The following is a 20,278-nucleotide window of genomic DNA, read 5'->3' as shown; positions in this document are numbered from 1 at the left end:
TAGTCTTGTCTTCATTACCCGATTTGTGAAAGTAGGAAAGTGGTTGTAGTTGTCGACTTCTCGCTCGCACCGACTGTTGAGTATTTCTCGTAGATCACTAAAGTTTGACACTTCGTGGTTCCTCCGAGTAGGGCAAATGCTTTTTACCGAGTTGGTGCAGCTGGCCTCTCCAACATCCTTATGGCATGTTGGGGCATTGTGTTTGCTTGGGCCTTGGCTGTGTTGCCGAGGCTGGTTGACGACTTCATTGTCGTTTCTTGGAGCATCGTTGTTGTTGGCTGCAGCACCTCTGCTGCCCTCTTGGTGAGCTGTGATGCGAGGAACAGATGGAATTGGTGATTCTTTGTCGAGTAGTTTGTAAGCTTGCTCTGCGAGTTGTGCGATTAGTCCGTTGCCGTGCTGCACGAGCTGAGCTGTGGCTGCGTTGTCCCTGTTTTGAGGCATTAATGTTGTTAAAAGATTGATAGAAGCGATTGTCGCAAGTGGAGTATTATGCTCTTGAGCCTGAACTGCGTCGAAAGCTCTTTCGAGGTTCGTGATGGGGATGTTCGTAGCCATCGACTGTCGTCGCTCAGCCCGAGTAGTGTTGCGTATCCTTCTTTGATTCCTTTGGTCGGAGGTTTCATTTTGTGGGGCGTCAGCTGTAGACTCGTCTTCTGAGATGTTGTTGAGTTGTGCTAATCGCCTAGGGGTTTTGTTCTGGCTAGTACCCGGGTTGTTATTTTGAGTAATAACAAGGACTTCCCTGTCTGGGTAGTAGCTTTCGGAGCTTGATGTTGCAATCTCTATGGAACTTTCCTCACGGTTGGAAGTGAGTGGGACACCCTCTTGATATGGGAGGTTGTCTATATGAGCGACAAGGCATGAGTTGTAGTCGCGAGCGAGAAGAGATGGTCTCAAACCTGGCCAATGTACGAATCTGCCTTCTGACGTTGAAGTTATTACCAGTCCTTGGGCTGGACCAGATAATGGTATCTCTGGGGGACAGACCGAGTCGGAGTCGTCATCTTTGTCGTTCCCGAGTTCAAGTTGAATTCGAGTAAGGAAGCTCTAGTGGGCTTGGGCTGCATTGCGGAGTCCGTGCGGAAACCGTTTTGGAGTCGAAACTGGCTTGGGGGTGACTGGGACTGACTAGTCTGAACCGAAGTCGAGTTCAACTCAAAGTCGAACTCGAGGTTGTTGACTTTGAAATCTTGGTTTTTTCTGACCAAACCCTCCAATTTCTTCTCCTGGGCGTTGATGATCTGGCACCGGAACGAACCAGCGCCATCGGCGATGCAGAGCCAGGATCCAAAAACGAAGGTTGCGCCCACTTTGATGGTGAAGACAGGCTTGATGACGACTGTTGCCATTGAGTTCGTGCTGAGAAACTCGACGAGTTCCCCTACCTGGTGCGCCAACTGTCGGTGTTTTAGACCGGCAACCTGCCTAGGGGGTACCCTAGGTGGTCTTTTGTGCAGTAAGGATCGTCGAGAATCAAGGAATCAATGGTGACACAAGGAACACGATTTAGACAGGTTCGGACCGCTAGATCGCGTAATACCCTACGTCATGTGTGTTTGTTCGTATTGATCTTGGATGAACTGGAGTTGTTCTGTATGAGGGGGGGGTCCCTGCCCGCCCTTATATGCACGGGAGGACAGGGTTACAAGTCTGAGTCCTAGTCGGGTACTATTACAGAGTTCTACTCGGTATGGCCCGAGTAGTTTTCCATACACATACTCGACTAGTCCGAGTAGGATACGCCTATCCCCTTGTCTTGATCATATCCGAGTACGTCCCTTAGTGGGCCGTCCAGGGTTTACTCGTGGACCTGGGATGCATGCTCGACAGCGGGCCCCACGACCACGAGAACCCCGCGATGTACATGCACATCACCACCACCGTCGCCGCCGTGTATGCCGCTGGCATTGTCGCCATGCCGCTGGACCCGAGCGTGGCACCCATCAGCGCACCCATGACCACCATGCTGAGCAGCATCTGCAGGCCACCCTGAAGGAGTAGCACGTGCCGCCTGAGCCGGTCCACGGTGAAGACCACATGAAAGTGGCGAGGAGGTTGACGAGGCCAGTGATCACCGCGGACATGAGCGACGCGCTGCCGCCAAAGCCCGCTGTCTTGAACAGGACCGACGCGTAGGTCTACAGATGCCCGTGAGCTGCTGGCACATCGGGATGGCCACCGCCATCACCAGCTGCGGGCGGTAGCACCGCCGCAGGATGTCTCTCCACGGCCGCGTCATGGCCTTCAACGCCGTGCTGGCTGCCACAAGGTCATTGTACTCATCGTCGACGTCCTCGACGCCTCGCACCCAGCGGAGCATCCGCTTTGCCTCCTCGAGCCGGCCGTGCTCCAGGAGGGAGTTGGGCGTGTCGTGGAGGAAGAACGAGCCGACGATGATGATTGTCGCCGGGATGGTGGCGAGTGCGAGGCTGAGCCTCCACCCCTAGCCGTCGCCGATCTTCTGCGTGTCGTAGTTGACGAGTGTGGCGAGCAGGATCCCGACTGTGATCATGAGGTTGAAGCTGTTGTTGAGCATCCCGCGCATCCTGGTGGGTGCCATCTCCGACAGGTACAGCAGCGCGCTCTGGCTGGCGAAACCGACGCCGAGACCCAGGATGAGCATGAGCACGTTCTCCGCGGGGCCGTTGAGGATGCAGCCGGTGAGAAAGGTGGCCCCGCCGCCGAACATGGACCACTTGCGGCCGGCGACGCGGGTGAAGGTCGCCGCGAGCAGCCACCGCGGTCCGCCGCCGCCTCCTGCTTGCGGTACACGGAGGGGAAGAACCTAGCGAGGAACAGGTCCATGGAAGTGACGCCACCGGAGACGTCAATGTCATAGCCGAAGAGGAGCCCGCCGGTGGCGGCGATGAGGCACGCCATGGAGACGAAGAGGGTAAGCCCACCGGGGTAGTCCTGCCGCCTGCCGGCAGCCGGCATCACCATGGCCCCGCCCGCCATTGTTGCAGGCGCACGAATTGAACGAGGAACGCGTGAAGAGCTAATCCAGCTGTAACCCGGAGGCAAGATTTTATTGCCGTGTGATACGTACGCCCTACGTTACGTCCAGCTATCTTTCACGCCGGAGAGGTTTCGTCGTTTGCACGCATCCTCGACTCTAGTCAGTTTTGAGCATGTTGAGTCATTTTTGCAAAATTTTTGAACCGCTTCCCATTTCACATTTTCTCTTGTCACTAACGCTTTTTTACCCTTGGTAGATTAACATTGGGGACATCAAACTGTTTCGTATACTTTAGCAATATAGAATACGGAATTGCTATAACTCACATGAGTGTTTTAGAGCGTTATAGGCTGTCAAGTTTGTACCAGAAATTTGTAATGACATATAAACGGATATATGGGTAAGAAAGTGTTTTACGGTCTCCTAGCACCCAATTTGTCTGTGCCTCAATTAATTGCAAAATATGGGATTATAGTAGTTACCTCACAAATGAATTACAATCAGTCTATTTTCTAGTGTCTATTTTCTAAGTGTCGCAAGAGACTCTTTTTTCTTACTATAGAGTTTGGTCATGGAAAAATTAGTTCTATAGCACTGAAAGAACACGGTTTCTGAGAAATACCACCGAAAGATTTCCATTGCATAAAATACCGTAAAAAAGATGGGCGTTACCTTAATCTGGAATTCCGTAGTGTTTGGCCGTTAACGTCGTGAACCCAGCGGTGATTGGCGTCCGGCCGTCCGTAGTGTCACACCTCCCTTCTCCCTCCTCACCGTGCTCACCTGTTCCCACGCCGCGCGGCTCGCATAGTCGCATGGCTTGGGCGCCCCTCATACCGCGAGGGCCAATTGGCTTCACCGGCAGCAGCGCGTGGAGCTCCGCCTCGGCTCTTCTCGTCAAGATGCAGCATGTGTACGTTGTCCGGCGACAGATGGACCGAATGCCCTGTAGGGATACGAGGTAGGCTACACTAGCGCAAAATAAAATTTCTACCGCGTAAACCAGGAAAACTGTCGTATAAGGATCACGGGATTACCACTCGACGCACTACTGGTGTGGAAGATGTAGATTTGTGTCGATGCAGCGAAGTCGATCAACGTAGTCGTACGTAGTCGATCACGTCGACGTCCAGCAGCTCCTCAGCAGCTCGTCCACGTGCAGCAAGATCTCCCTCGTGCCGCGGCTCGTCAGCGGCTCGTCGTGGCTCGTCGGCGGCAACGTCCAAGTGCTGCAGGCGCAACACCTCCAAGGTATCCACACGTGCAGGGAGAAAGCGTTGCAAGCCGGATTGCTAGATCCGTGGGTTGCAACTGGCGAGGGCGTGGGAGGCGCGGCAGATGTGTTTCGCCAAAAGGTGTAAACCCTAGGGCGCCCCCACCCCTCTATTTATAGAGGTTCCTAACGGGCCTCTGGGTCCGAGGCCCATTAGTACTTCTAAACCTAATCCAACTCGGATCACATCCGAATTGGGCTTCCAGCCCCTTAAGTGTGCGACCCTATGGGTTCGAATACGTATAGACATGGCCCGAGTACTCTTACTCGGCTCAATAGTCGGTAGCGGCCTCTAGCAAGACGTGCCAACTCCTATACGCACACGAAGATCATATCAGACGAACCATCACAACATTATATACATGCTATTCCCTTTGCCTCACGATATTTGGTCTAGCTTCAAGCCAACCGCTCTTTCTCGATCCTGTGATTCGGAATCCCTTTGTAGGTTAACTCTTAACCGTACGTAGCATGGCCATGCATTTTCGGATCCGATCACTCGAGGGGCCCAGAGATATCACTCTCAATCAGAGAGGGGCAAATCCCATCTTGATTGACCATGTCTCATAGCATGCTTCTTGACAAACCCGAAAGCTACCTTTATAACTACCCTGTTACGGCGTAGCGTTTGATAGCCCCTAAGTAAGTTGATCCACATCTTGAATACATGCGACAATCTCAGGTCTAAGGACAAAGCGTATCTGTTGTTTAAAAAGAGAACTACTTCTCGTGTTGGGTCAATCCTAGCACATGTCTCCACATGTGCCCACATTATTAGTTCAACATCTCCATGTCCATGCCTTGTGAAACATAGTCATCAACTAATACATGTGCTAGTCTAATATTCATGTGTGTCCTCACATGAACTCCGACTAGTGTTGGGGGGAAATATTAATGATCCCCTAATACACCACTTAAGCAAGCAGACACGGGGGCCCGGGCCCACCTAGGCGTGATCAAAGCTCCGCCTCGCCCGACCAAGGCGCCAGGATCGGGAACGTCCGACCCCCCTCCGCAAAGTTTCCGCCTCGCCCGACCGCGACCCCGGGGTCGGGGGCGCCCGACCCCTCACCACGGAGTTCCGCCTCGTCCGACCCCAAGCAAAGGGGTCGGGCGCGCTGGGGCCCCCGAGGGAGGGATCCCCCTCGGATGCGGTCCAGATAAGCGAGACAGACAAAATCCTGTGGGTCCCCCCGTCGGCCTCATCATAAATGCGCCGCAGGCCTAGCAGAGGGAAGGACAACCGCGCTCCTCACGCGACCCGTCACAAGTACCCGTGCACGACCGCTCTGTGCAGGCTACAGTGCCGGCGGCCGACTCCCATTTGCCGCAGGGTACTCATGGCCTGCGCCGGCCGGAGCAAAGGAGCGACCAACCTGTCCTCGGGCCCCGCGCGCCCTCGGGTCCCGCGCACCTAGCAGCGCAGATGTGACGCTCTCCCTCTCAGCGGCCATCGCCTGATCAGCAGCATCCACCGTCCTCCCAAACAGACGCTGGGATAACGACGGAATGCCCTCATCATCACTTGACGCCTACAAGTATCAAAGAAGCTATCTGTAGGGGGCAACAACACTTGGCATACGGCGGCCTCCCCCTCCGGCATGCACGCCGGCGTTCAACCAGGGCCGGCGGAGGCATCGGACGCCTAGGGTCTAGCTCCTCCTTCCTGCCGTACCTTTTACCATTCTACGTTTTACTCTTTACAGTCCTCTTTACCCGATCCCAACTGTAACTCCGGCCGCCCCCTTGTGATATAAAAGGCGGAACCCGGGGCCGGAGGGGGGATCGGCTTCTTCTCCCGCAAGACAAGCCATAGCACACAACGCCTCTTCCTGAGAGTACGAGTACCCAAAGAGACTTGGGACCGGTCCCTCTCTCGTCGATCTGTAACCCCCTACTACAGAACCCTCGCGTGGGCAACACGAACATCCTCGATACTGGACGTAGGGCTTCCTTTGCCCGAACCAGTCTAAATCCGTGTCTCCCACACAACCACCTGAGGCTTACGCACATAAAAGAAATTTACTAGTCTAAGTCTTGATCCGTTGATCTTGACAACGATAGTTGGCGCGTCAGGTAGGGGACCTTTGCGCGTACATCTCCAGCCTCAGATGGCCAACTGCGATAGCAGCTTTGCTCCGGGCTCCCTGGTCCATTTCGGGAGCCTGGACTTCCTGGCCACCGGGGAAGGGATCGAGCTGATCCCTGTCCTCGTCTTGCCCGCACGTCCTGCTGCCCTCGGCCCCGCCGCCAGGACGGCGGCGAGCGGCCGGTCGCCTACCAGAAGGACCTCACCAGAGGGACAGCCCTTCGGGCTACGCAACGCCATGGGGGCTTACGGTCGCCTCCTAGCGCGGTCCTTAACCACGTCGCCCGCGAGCAACGAGCTCGTGGGCGCGGCGAGGACAATCTCCGACGCTGGCTCCAGCAGCAGGAGTCCCCGCCCCTCCCGCGAGTGCCTTGTGGTCGACGAGCACTGCGAGGGGTCCAACGGCGATGGTGCCGAGGGGAGACAACGGGTTCCCCCCTCGCGCACCGCAGCTACAACTGGAGCCTTACCCAGGGCCCCAGAGTGCTCTCAGCAACCAAAAGCGCACGCGGGCGCTCGCCAAGAGGTAGAGCACCCCCACCACGAGGGGGGAGCGCGACAACGGGCGCGCGACATCCAGGAACGCATCTGTGCGGATGGAGAGCGTCCGCCGCTCTTTGCCCATGCTAGCCAAAACGTCGCCGCCGCGGTGGTGTTCCTCCGACAGCTCCCCGAGCCAGCGACGCCCGAGGAGCGACGGGCACGCCAAGAGATGCGCAACCTGCTCGAGTGCGCCGCCGTCCAGCAGGCGGAAAGTTCAGCGTCTCGGCGACGCGGGTAGAACGCCAGCCGGGCGACGCACGGCGCACCCCCGGAACGGCGGGGGGAATCTATCCATCAACCCCCTCCGGGGGTGAATAAAGCCGCGTCCGCCCGATGAACCCCGCCACCCCGCGGAAGGCGAGGCTCGATCCGTCCATCAGCGCGTCGGTCTCGTCCACGATGCCCGCGACACCCTGAACGCGCGGAGACGCTCCCGCGCGGGCAGGGAAGACGGGACAGATCGAGGCTACCACGTCCACCATGGCGGGCGCTACGACAGCGGGGAAGACCGCAGCCCGAGCCCAGGAATGGCCAGGCCTCGGGCCTTTTCCGCGCGCATCCTAAATGCGCCCTTTCCGCCGCGCTTCAGGCAACCCACGAGTGTAGCCAAATACTCGGGGGAGACGAATCCTGGAGTGTGGCTAAGGGATTACCGGCTTGCATGTCAAGCCGGCGAGGCGGACGATGACTTGTTTATCATCCGCAACCTACCCCTTTTTCTGGCAGACTCCACGCGAGCCTGGCTAGAACACATCCCTTCGGGACGCGTTCGCAACTGGAACGACCTGAAAGAGGTTTTCATAGGAAACTTCCAAGGGACGTACATGCGCCCCGGCAACTCCTGGGATCTCCGGAGCTACCGTCAGGGGGCAGACGAATCCCTCCGGGATTACATCCGGCGCTTCTCCAGAAAGCGCACCGAGCTCTCCAACGTCGCGGACACCGACGTCATAGGAGCCTTCCTAGCAGGGACCTCCTGCCGGCCCCTCGTCCACGAGCTGGGGCACCGAGGCCCGCGAACCACGGAAGAGCTCCTCAACATCGCCACTATCTACGCCTCTGGCGAAGAGCCTGTCGGAGCGATCTTCGATCGTTCCAAGGGCAAGGCGAAACGGGAGGAGGACGCCGACGAAGGCACCTCCAACCGCCAGTAGAAGAAGAAGGGCAAGCAGCGGCGCGAGGCCCCCCTCGTGGCCGCGGTCGAGCGCAAGCGGGGGCAGCCGCCCCCCGAAGGCGCTCCCGACTTCTTCGACAAGCTGCTCATGGGACCGTGCCCGAACCACGAGTTCCCCGTCAAGCATGCCTACAAAGACTGTAACCTCATGAAGAGGTACTTTGTGGGCAATCCGGTGAAAGGTGACCGGAAGCAGAAGCCTGATGAGGAAAAGAAGGGCGACGAAGAGAAGGAAGACGGCTTCCCTAAAGTTGATGGCTGCTTCATGATTTCGGGGGCTCCGCAGCGTACGACACCAGGCGCCAGCACAAGCTGGAGCACCGGGAGGTCTACGCGGCCGAGCCTGCGACTCCGGCCTTCCTCGATTGGTCCGGACCGGCCATCACCTTCGATAGGTCTGACCACCCTGGACGCGTCCGGCATCCGGGGCGTTACCCTCTCATCGTCGACCCCATCGTCGGTACGACGCGCCTCACCAAGGTACTCATGGATGGGGGCAGCGGCCTCAACCTCCTCTACGCCGAGACTCTCGATGCTATGGGGATCGATCGCTCCCGCCTCCGTCCCAGCATGGCACCCTTCCATGGCTTCGTGCCAGGGAAGCAGGCGACGCCTCTTGGGCAGATCGACCTACCCGTCACGTTTGGGACCCCTTCCAACTATAGGAAGGAGGTCCTCACCTTCGAGGTGGTAGGGTTTCGCGGAACCTACCATGCCATCTTGGGACGGCCGTGCTACGCGAAGTTCATGGCAATCCCCAACTACACATACCTCAAGCTCAAGCTGCCGGGGCCCAACGGGGTCATCACCGTCGGCACAACCTTCCAGAAGGCTTATGAGTGCGACGTGGAGTGTTGCGAGTATGCCGCGGCCATCACCGTCACCAGCGACATGGCGGTCCAGCTTGCTGAGGTGATCGAAGATCGGCCCGACGCCAAGCAGTCGAGCACCTCCTTCGAGCCCACCGAAGGTATCAAAGAAGTCCCTCTCGATCCCGGCTGTTCCAATGGTGGGGTTGTACGGATCAGCGCGGCCCTATCCCCCAAATAGGAAAGCGCACTCGTCGACTTCCTCCGCGCGAACAGCGACGTCTTCGCATGGAAGCCCTCGGATATGCCAGGCATCCCGAGAGAAGTCGCCGAGCATTCCTTGAACATCAGGGCCGGCTCCAAACCAGTGAAGCAAGGTTTGCGCCGTTTCGACGAAGAAAGGCGCAGGGCCATTGGTGAAGAGCTCCAGAAGCTCCTGGCGGCCAGGTTCATCAAGGAAGTGCGCCACCCCGAGTGGCTAGCCAATCCTGTCCTTGTATCGAAAAAGAACGGGAAATGGAGGATGTGTGTCGATTATACCGGTCTTAATAAAGCGTGCCCAAAGGATCCGTTTCCTTTGCCACGCATAGATCAAATAGTCGACTCAACCGCCGGGTGCGAGACCCTCAGCTTCCTCGACGCATATTCCGGCTACCACCAGATCGCGATGAAAGAGGCCGACCAGCTCGCTACCTCTTTCATCACCCCCTTTGGTCCCTACTGCTACGTTAAGATGCCGTTCGGCCTCAAAAACGCGGGGGCTACCTTCCAGCGATGCATGCTGAAATGCTTCGGGGACCTCATCGGGTGGACCGTTGAGGCCTACGTCGACGACATCGTGGTTAAATCCAGGAAGGGTAACCAGCTCGTTCCCGACGTAGAGCTAGCCTTTGAAAGGCTGAGGGATAAGCGTATTAAGCTTAATCCCGAGAAATGTGTGTTCGGTGTCCCAAGGGGCATGCTGTTAGGCTTCATCGTCTCTGTGCGCGGCATCGAGGCAAACCCGGAGAAGATAGCGGCCATCAGCGACATAGGGCCAATCCGGAACATAAAGGGAGTGCAGCGCGTCATGGGGTGCTTAGCATCCCTAAGCCGCTTCATCTCGCGCCTCAGCGAGCGAGGTCTTCCTCTCTATCGGCTCCTGAAGAAATCTGACCGCTTCGAATGGACCAGCGAGGCCCAGGAGGCACTTGACCGACTCAAGGACCTCCTGACGAAGGGCCCAATTCTAGTCCCGCCCGCCGACGGTGAGACCCTTCTGCTCTACGTCGCGGCGACCACCCAGGTGGTCAGCGCGGCCCTAGTAGTGGAGCGGGAGGAGGAGGGGCACGCTCTTAAGGTACAACGCCCGGTGTACTTCATCAGCGAAGTCTTGTCCGAGTCCAAGGCACGATATCCACAGATCCAGAAGCTCGTCTACGCCGTCCTCATCACGAAGAGGAAGTTGCGTCACTACTTCACCTCCCACCAGGTAACGGTCGTCTCTTCATTCCCGCTTGGTGAAGTAATCCGGAACCCAAATGCAATAGGAAGGATCGCGAAGTGGGCGCTTGAGCTTATGGACCAGGATATCACCTACGTCCCCCGCACCGCCATCAAGTCCCAGGTACTTGCCAACTTCGTGGCCGAGTGGACGGAGGTACAAGCACCGTCGGCGCCAGAGGAGCAAGAGTACTGGACGATGTACTTCGACGGGTCACTGATGAGGGCCCGCGCCGGAGCAGGCCTCGTCTTCGTCTCTCCGTTGGGCGTGCGCATCAGGTACATGATCCGCCTCCATTTCCCTGCGTCCAATAATATTGCTGAATACGAAGCCCTACTCAACGGGCTCCGCATTGCCATCGAGCTGGGAATCTGTCGGCTAGACGTCCGGGGCGATTCTCAGTTGGTCGTCGAGCAAGTCATGAAGGAGTGGAGCTGCCATGACCCCAAAATGGCAGCCTACTGCAACGAGGTCCGTAAGCTCGAGGACAAGTTCGACGGGTTGGAGCTCAACCACGTCGCAAGGCGCTTCAACGAAGCCGCTGACGAGCTGGTGAAGGCGGCGTCCGGCCGGATGCCCGTCCCCGACGGCGTTTTCGTTAGCGACCAGCTGAAGCCCTCAATCCGTTATCTGGAGCCGGCAGGGGTTGGCAAGGCATGCCTAGCACTGGGGTCGGGACCCGAGCCGAGGGAGGTCGGCAGCGCGCCACCTGTCCCGGACCCGAGCGCCGATCCCGAGGGAATCAACACTGCCTTACCCGACTCGGCCCTGGAAGCCAAGCCGTCCGACCCCGTGGTCATAGAAATCACGGCAGACCCTGCGGCGGGGGCCGACCCCCGAAGCGACTGGAGAGCCCCGTACCTCGACTACCTTGTCCGCGGCACGCTCCCGGCGGACAAAACAGAAGCCCGCAGGATCGCGCGCCGTGCAAAATCCTTCACCATCATCGACCAGGAGCTCTACAAGAGAAGTCACACTGGGATCCTCCAGCGCTGCATCCCGATAGAGCAGGGAAAGGTGCTGATCCAGAATATCCACGTCGGGGCTTGTGGTCACCACGCCGCGCCGAGGACGCTTGTTGGCAACGCCTTCCGACAAGGTTTTTACTGGCCAACCGCGGTCGCGTATGCTACCCAGGTAGTCCGCACCTGTGAAGGATGCCAGTTCTTTGCCCGCCAAACTCACCTGCCCGCGCAGGCGTTGCAAACCATCCCCATCACATGGCCGTTTGCGGTCTGGGGGCTGGATCTCGTAAGACCCTTCAAAAGGGCGCCCGGGGGCTTCACCCATCTGCTCATCGCTGTCAACAAGTTCTCCAAATGGATCAAAGTAAGACCAGTGGCGCAAATCAGGTCCGAGCAAGCGGTACAGTTCTTCACCGATATCATCCACCGCTTCGGGATCCCGAATTCCATCATCACCGACAACGGCACACAGTTCACCGGGAAAAGATTTCTCCAGTTCTGCGACGACCACCACATCCGAGTGGATTGGGCGGCAGTGGCGCACCCCCGCACGAACGGGCAAGTCGAGCGAGCCAACGGCATGATACTCCAGGGTCTCAAGCCACGGATCTTCGACCGCCTCAAAAAGTTCGGCGGACGGTGGGTTGCGGAGCTCCCAGCAGTCCTCTGGAGCTTGAGGACGACCCCCAGCCGGGCGACAGGATTCACCCCGTTCTTCATGATCTACGGGTCAGAGGCCATTTTGCCCACCGACCTAGAGTACGGGTCGCCAAGGGTCAAAGCATACGACGAACAGGGAAACCAGGCATCACTCAAGGACGCACAAGATCAACTCGACGAGGCGCGAGATGTAGCCCTATTACACTCGGCTAAATACCAGCAGGCCCTACGGCGTTACCACAGCCGCAGGATACAAGGCCGCGCCTTCAACGTCGGTGATTTAGTGCTCCGCCTCGTCCAAGATAACAGGGGTCGGCACAAGTTGACCCCCCCCCATGGGAAGGCCCGTTCATCGTCGTACAAGTACTACGGCCAGGCACCTACAAGCTGGCAACTCCCGACGGGCAAATCTTCAGCAACTCCTGGAACATAGAACAGCTAAGGCGCTTTTACCCATAGCTTTTATTTCCAAGTTATGCATAATCTTGCCGTCTTTTCCGTTCTTTCGTTTAAGCTCAGGGGCATCCGACCCTGGCCTCGTCCCAGGGTCGCATACCCCTCGGGGGCTACCAGTTTTGTTCTTCTGCGAAAAAAGAAACCCTGAGCCACCTTGGCTCAGGCCTTTTCCTTTAAGCTCAGGGGCATCCGACCCTGGCCTCGTCCCAGGGTCGCATACCCCTCGGGGGCTACCAGTTTTGTTCTTCTGCGAAAAAAGAAACCCTGAGCCACCTTGGCTCAGGCCTTTTCCTTTAAGCTCAGGGGTATCCGACCCTGGCCTTGCTCCAGGACCGCATACCCCTCGGGGGCTATCAGGGGTCCCGACCCCAGCCGCTGGGCGCCACCTAAAAAGAAAACAGTTTTTTTCTTTTTTCAGACCGAACACTCCCTTTCTAAAACCTTTGGATGCAAAAAAGATAAGGATGCGTGAACGGTGCTCAGGCAAGTTGTGATCGGACCGCGGAAAAACCTACGCCCCAGCGGCTACGGCACCTTCGCTCATCAAAACTTACTGATGCACCCGGCAACGCATCCTAAGCTTTCGAGCCCAAAGGAATAACAGAGGGAATCGGGTTCTTTCATGCAACGAAAAGTCGTAAGAACAGGCTCGTATGGCCGACGCAAAATGAGTTCAAAGGACTGACATAATTACAAACTTTTTGGGCGCGAGCCCGGTACAGCTAATTTGCAGAGGGATCGGCAGGAGCGGCGGCTTCATGGTCGGCAGGAGGGACGGCTTCATCTTCCAGGAGCTTCGCGAGGGCCTCCGCCGGTGCAGTCACCGAGGCATCGATCTCGTCCAGCTCAGCTTCGGTGTAGCCCGCGCAGTACCCTTCACTCATCCCGGCAAAGTTGATGCCGGAATAATGAGAGCCGAAGACCCCGAAGGCTCGCTGCACGCCAAGGTGAAGCGCGTCCACGGCGATCTCGCGACGGCGACGGCGCACCCTGAGGACACGAGCCGGCAGAGAGCTCGACCCCTCCTCCGAAGCCACGCCGAAGTCGTCGCAGATGACACGAACCGCATCTCACAGGGCGCCGTGCTCGCCGCGCTCCTCGTCGAGCAGACCCCGCAACTTGGCGATCTCACCTGCAGGAGCCACCCATAAAACCCCACCGAGTCAAAGAACAGAACACAGACGACACAGGAACGCAGGAATGGAAAAAACCTCACCATCGGCCTGGGTATTCAACTCACGCTCTCGGTTGGCGCTTTGGGACACGGCGGACTGAAGCCCCTGCACTTGCAAGCGGAGTTGATCGTTCTCCGTGCGGAGGGTTCCACGCTCCCCCCTCAGCTGCGCCAGTTCCTTGGCGTCGCGGCGGGCCCTCTCAGCAGCAGCTTTAAGCCCCTCGGCATCGCGACGGGCCCTTTCCGCGACGGCCTGGAACTCCTCGAGGTCGAGGCGGGCCTTCTCAGTGACGGCTTGGAGCCTGGCCTCCGCACGCCGCGACTCCTCCTGCGCTGCCCGCTCACGCCCTTGCAGGTCACGGATGACCCCCTGGGCGGCGTTGACCTGCAGAGACAGGTCCCTGGTCCACTCCCTTTCGGCGTTGACCTGCAGAGACAGGTCCCTGGTGCGCTCCCTTTCGGTGTTGAAGCGATCCCAGAGACCCTGCTGCCGCCGGAGGAAATCAGATTTCCCCCGGCTGCCCTCTTGGAGAGCCTACAAAGCAACACCCCGTTAAGGCAAAAAAGGTAAAGGGGAGGTGCTCATCACCAACAGTAGAAGTCACATACCTGGCTGCCAGGGAGGACGGTGTTGCCCAGAACTCCCAGCGCTGAGGTCAGAGCCGCCTGGACCTAGGCGATGCCGCCCTGCACCGCCTGCCACCTGTGCCACTCGGCGGCGGCGTCCAGCGCGAAGAGATGCCTCGGCGGGTCATCGCGGGATGACCAGCGGAGGACGGACCCCCTCCACGCCCTGGGAACGGAGGAGGCCGAGGCTGAGACAGGGGCCGACCCTGACGCCACCGTCGAGGACGGCACCACGGCGCTAGAGGCCGCCGGATCCGCTGACGGCCCCGGCACCTGCACGCTTGTCGCCGCCGAGGTCGCCAACGGTATCCCTGTGGGCACCTCCACCTCAGCCGCCAGAGTCACTCCCACGGGGGTGACTGGGGCGGAGGCCCTGCCTCCGTCACCACTGCCTCTGCTGCCACCGCGCCTCCGGGAGCAGGCGCCCCCTCCGCCTTGGATCCCGCCGCGACTGCAGAGGCATCCGCCCTACCTCCCGCCGCCGCCGTCTCCTCCGCCTCGTCGGCATCAAGGTCGATCACCTCCCCGTCCTGAGAGCCCGGGGGGATCGCGCCCTGAGCTGAAGGGGCGACCGGAGGGGCCGAAGGCGGAGTAGAGTCCGCTCCCCCTCCCACGGCTGACGCCGCCGCCGCTCCGCCAGCTGCCTCTGCAAGGGTCACCTCCGCGGGGGGATCCGCGGCCGCACCAGGAACCCCGCCGCTCGCCGCGGGCGGGGCCGCGGCCTGCCCTCCGGAGGAGGTCGACACCCGCAGTGCCTTCTTGGGTGCCAGCTGCAGGGTGAGGCCACGGGGAGAAGTGCTGCACATCGACGGCCAGACGTCAGCAGAAACGAACGAAAGAAGAGGAGAAGAATGACGCACAGGGAAAGCCAACTTACGCCCTCAAAGCGCAAGGGCGGCGCGCGCGCTTCGACTCAGAGCCGGACGCCGACCCCGGGGCATCTGGCAGCGGCCGCTTGTCGCCGCCTCGCTGCTCTCCGGCAGCGGGCACGGCGGTGGAGGCAGGCTCCACGGACCCCCGAGGAGCGCCCCGAGCGGACTCCTGGGGAGCGTCCTGCGCCGGACCCAAGGCTGCGGTAGGGGAAGGCTCTGAAGCCCCCTGAGGGGCGCTCCGTGTCGACACCGGGGGGGCATCCCTTGCCGACCCCGGGGGAGCGTCCCGCGCCCGCTCCTGGGGGACGCCTTGCGCCGACCCCGGGGGAGCGTCCCACGCCCGCTCCTGGGAGACGCCCTGTGCCGACCCCGGGGGAGCGGCCCGCGCCCGCTCCTGGGGGACGCCCTGAGCCGACCCCGGGGGGGCGCCCCGCGCCCGTTCCTGGGGGACGCCCTACGCCGACCCCTGGGAGGCGTCCCGCACCTGCTCCCGGGGGACGCCCTACGCCGACCCCTGGGGGGCGGTCCGCGCCAGCTCCTGGGGCGCGCGCTGCGCTGGCCCTTGAGGCACAGCCCTAGGGCCTGTGGGAGCCAAAGCCCGGGCGGATGCTTCCCCCACTTCACCCCCCGCGGCCGTCTGCGGGGGCGCCTCACGAATCACCAAAGCCCCCGACCGGGGGGGAACCAGCTCTTCCTCCTCATCATCTTCCTCATCTTCATCCTCTTCATCATCGTCGTCGTCGTCGTCGTCGTCGTCGGACACGACCGTCCCCCTCCACCGCCGCTGGAACTCCTTGGCGGCCTTCTTCCGCCTCCTCGCCGTCTCCTTGTCCTTGCGGCGCTTCTGCGCCTCGGCTTGGAGACGGTTGCGAGTCCTCCGGTCGGCATCTTCCGGCACCGGCGGAAGGGAGTCCGCGACCCGGGTTAGTGAGCCCTGCAAACGCGAAACAGCTTCGCGTCAGAACAACAAATAGCGGGACACAAGGAAAGGAAGACGACGCGCCAACTCCTTACCAGGTCTACGAAGCCCGGCACCGGGCGCATCTGCGGGTGCCCTGGAATCGGGTACTCGACGTCCCTGTCCTCCAGCGCCTCCTGGAGCCGTTGCCGGATCTCGGAGGCGGCAAGCGCGCCCGTCGCCAAGGTGGTACCCTCGGTCGGCGCGTCAGGGGTCATGGCGCCAAGCGGCCGGGCCCGAAGCATCAGCGGCGCCACCCGCCGGGCGTGGTACGCGCCGATGACCCCAGCGCCGGTGAGCCCACTCCTCTTCAGCTGCTCGATGGCCTGCAGCAAGTCGGAGAATCGCTTCTTCTCCTTCTCCACCGGCCCGTACGCCCATACCTCGGGCGCCGCGTCGATGGTGCGGCCGGTGAAAGCCGGCAGGGGGGAGTCCGGGTAGCTCCTCACGTAGAACCACTGGTTGTGCCACCCCTTGTGGGACACCGAGGTCTTCACCATCATATACTCCTTGCAGCGAGTATGACGGAGATGGATCCCGGCACACCCGATCGGCGCCAGAGGCGACCGCTGCTGGCTCCCGGCCTTCCCCGACTTCTGATACAGGCTCACTGTGAAAAAATATTTCCACAGTGCGAAGTGGGGCTCGATGCCCAGGAATCCCTCGCACAGCGCGACAAACGCCGCAATGTGCTGGATCCCATTGGGGTTGAGGTGCTGAAGCTCGAGCCCGTAGTGGTGGAGGAGTCCGCGGAAGAAGCGGCTCGGGGGGGAAGCGAATCCCTGCTCGTGGAAGTGAGCGAAGGAGACGACATAGCCGGGGGGAGGTGACGGAACTTGCTCCGGCCCCGGCAGCTCCCACTCGCCCGCCGCCGTCCTCTCGCAGAGTAGACCCTTCCGCACCAGGCCCTCGGCGCGCGAGGAAGTGAAGTGAGAAACTCCCCAGGAACCCATCGCCGGAGGAGGGAGGAGATCGACGGAGATGGAAGAAGAGCGCGCGGCTTGGAGCAAAGGAAACGAGGCGAGCGCGGATGAACTGAGTAGAAGGCAAGAAGGCTCGAATGCGAAGGGAAAGAGGAACCGGCGCGGCAGGCTCCTGCTTTTATAAGAAAAGTACCGAGGAAGCCAAATCGACGCCCCGGCCGCCATAAATGCGGCGCCAGATACGCCCTTGCCACGCCCGTTTCCTTTTCGAAACCTGCGCGCACGATCGGCCGCGAAAACATCCTATCCTCCTCGATTCGAGGGATGGCGCTTCCATAACTCCACTTCCTAGGTAACGCGCCCACGACGCCCCCCACGTTCGGCCCAGGCGCAACAACCGCTCCACTCCGGCCCAAGGCCCACAGGGAGGTAAGAAAGGGATACGGGGCTGAAAACGCCCCTACGGCCCATTACGGTCCAGAGGTTCGAAAGCCGGCCCAACACAGGTTCGATAGCTGCCTCAGGACATCCCCCGAGCAAGGGGTGAGAAGGGACGGGTCCGCTAGCGGCCAATACCTAGGCGAGCGAAAGCCAAGGGCGTCCCAACCTCACGTTCGAGTCCCGCCCGGTATAAAATTCATGGTTTTTCCACGGGGAAAGGCAGCGAGCCCCCAGATCCGGTCGAACGGGTCCGGGAACTATATGAATTCGCCGGCGGGAAATTGGAGTACGCCACCAGCTTGGCCCAAGCCGGACCCCCCCGAACGGGGACCGGGACTCCACTTGAACCTACCTGTTCGTAGCTCAAACGAGCACCACAGTTCGTCCAACGCGGATAACGTGGCCCGGCTCAACCCCTTCGTCCTAGCGAACGGACGCTTGAGGGGCAACGATCAAAAAGTCGACCTAGCCTCCCGATCGGTTTCCTGCAACGAGCAGGAGCTCGGGGGCCAGTTTCGCAACCAACTACCACGCGTGTGGTCACAATTTGCAGGTTCCCCCAGCCAGGCTGAGATAAAACAAGCGCGCCATAACACAGAGCCCACGGCGAAACAGTGAAAGAAGCCTCCGGAGGAGCACTTCTGCTCCACCACAGGCTCGGGGGCTACTGTTGGGGGGAAATATTAACGATCCCCTAATACACCACTTAAGCAAGCAGACACGGGGGCCCAGGCCTACCTAGGCGTGATCAAAGCTCCGCCTCGCCCGACCAAGGTGCCAGGATCGGGAACGTCCGACCCCCCTCCGCAAAGTTTCCGCCTCGCCCGACCGCGACCCCGGGGTCGGGGGCGCCCGACCCCTCGCCACGGAGTTCCGCCTCGTCCGACCCCAAGCAAAGGGGTCGGGCGCGCTGGGGCCCCCGGGGGAGGGATCCCCCTCGGATGCGGTCCAGATAAGCGAGACAGACAAAATCCTGTGGATCCCCCCGTCGGCCTCATCATAAATGCGCCGCAGGCCTGGCAGAGGGAAGGACAACCGCGCTCCTCACGCGACCCGTCACAAGTACCCGTGCACGACCGCTCTGTGCAGGCTACAGTGCCGGCGGCCGACTCCCATTCGCCGCAGGGTACTCATCGCCTGCGTCGGCCGGAGCAAAGGAGCGACCGGCCTGTCCTCAGGCCCAGCGCGCCCTCGGGTCCCGCGCACCTGGCAGCGCGGATGTGACGCTCTCCCTCTCAACGGCCATCGCGTGATCAGCAGCATCCACCGTCCTCCCAAACAGATGCTGGGATAACAACGGAACGCCCTCATCATCACCTGACGCCTACAAGTATCAAAGAAGCTATCTGTAGGGGGCAACAACACTTGGCATACGGCAGCCTCCCCCTCCGGCATGCACGCCGGCGTTCAACCAGGGCCGGCGGAGGCATCGGACACCTAGGGTCTGGCTCCTCCTTCCTGCCATACCTTTTACCATTCTACGTTTTACTCTTTACAGTCCTCTTTACCCGATCCCAATTGTAACTCCGGCCGCCCCCTTGCGATATAAAAGGCGGAACCCAGGGCCAGAGGGGGATCGGCTTCTTCTCCCGCAAGACAAGCCATAGCACACAACGCCTCTTTCCTGAGAGCACGAGTACCCAAAGAGACTTGGGACCGGTCCCTCTCTCGTCGATCTGTAACCCCCTACTACAGAACCCCCGCGTGGGCAACACGAACATCCTCGATACTGGACGTAGGGCTTCCTTTGCCTGAACCAGTCTAAATCCGTGTCTCCCACGCAACCACCTGAGGCTTACGCGCATAAAAGAAATTTACTAGTCTAAGTCTTGATCTGTTGATCTTGACAACGACAACTAGGGACAACTTTAGAATAACCATACAAGTAAAGAGTTTCACACACAATTCACGTAATTGCAAATCAATTCAAGTATCCTTTAATGGATATTCAAGGAACACAACATAAATCATGGATACAAATAGAATATCATCATCTCTATGATTGCCTCTAGGGCATACCTCCAACAGTCTCCCACTTGCACTAGAGTCAATCTAGAAGGTACCTAATACCCATAGCTCTTACATGCGCATCATGCTTAGCCTGCGGGAGTGGTTTGATCAACAGATCAGAAATATTCAGATCCGTGTGTATTTTGCATATCTTGATCTCACCCCGGTTAACGAAGTCTCGAATGAGATGAAATCACCGCATTACGTGTTTGTTCTTCTGGTGGTTCCTTGGCTCCTTTGCTTGCGCAATTGCCCCATTGTTATCACAGTAGAGATTCAATGGGTTGGATGCATTCGGGAACACACCAAGCTCAATGAGGAAATTCCTTATCCAAACACCCTCCTTCGCGGCTTCTGAAGCCGCGATGTACTCGGCTTCTGTCATAGAATCGGCCACCGTCTCCTGCTTGGAACTCTTCCAACTAACAGTACCACCATTTAGTGTGAACAAAAATCCTGATTGTGACTTTGAATCATCTCTGTCGGTTTGGAAACTAGCATCGGTGTAACCTGTTATAACGAGCTCCTCCTCACCTCCATAAACGAGGAACATATCTTTAGTCCTTCTCAAGTACTTAAGAATATTTTTCACCGCTGTCCAGTGACTCTCACCTGAATCAGATTGGTGTCTGCTTGTCATACTTAGCGCATATGAAACATCTGGGCGAGTACTTATCATTGCATACATGATAGATCCAATAGCCGAGGCATATGGCACTCTACTCATGCGATCCCGCTCATCAGCAGTCGAAGGACACTGAGTCTTGCTGAGATGTATGCCATGTGACATAGGCAAGAACCCTTTCTTTGCCTCTTCCATGTTGAACCACTTCAACACTTTGTCAATGTAAGTATCTTG

General features: G+C 59.2%; 2 protein-coding genes and 1 pseudogene across 2 annotated transcripts; 2 read left to right on the top strand and 1 right to left on the bottom strand.

Moving 5' to 3' along the window:
- Positions 1-2,961, bottom strand: part of LOC101785387 — a 40,167-nt pseudogene extending 37,206 nt beyond the window's left edge.
- Positions 2,962-8,527: 5,566 nt separating this feature from the next.
- LOC106804304 lies at positions 8,528-9,091 on the top strand. The gene has a single exon (XM_014805086.1). The coding sequence runs from the start codon at positions 8,528-8,530 to the stop codon at positions 9,089-9,091; it is 564 nt and encodes a 187-aa protein (XP_014660572.1).
- A 1,692-nt stretch (positions 9,092-10,783) lies between these two features.
- Positions 10,784-11,983, top strand: LOC105914306 (the record flags this gene model as incomplete). Its single annotated transcript, XM_012845485.2, has 3 exons — positions 10,784-10,968; positions 11,023-11,584; positions 11,771-11,983. Coding segments are annotated over exons 1-3 (960 nt in total), but the record flags the coding sequence as incomplete, so codon positions are not given.
- Positions 11,984-20,278: the final 8,295 nt, after the last annotated feature.

Source organism: Setaria italica, chromosome IV (genome assembly GCF_000263155.2).
Source record: "Setaria italica strain Yugu1 chromosome IV, Setaria_italica_v2.0, whole genome shotgun sequence".
Classification (NCBI taxonomy): domain Eukaryota; kingdom Viridiplantae; phylum Streptophyta; class Magnoliopsida; order Poales; family Poaceae; genus Setaria; species Setaria italica.
This window is presented reverse-complemented; position numbering and strand designations above follow the sequence as displayed.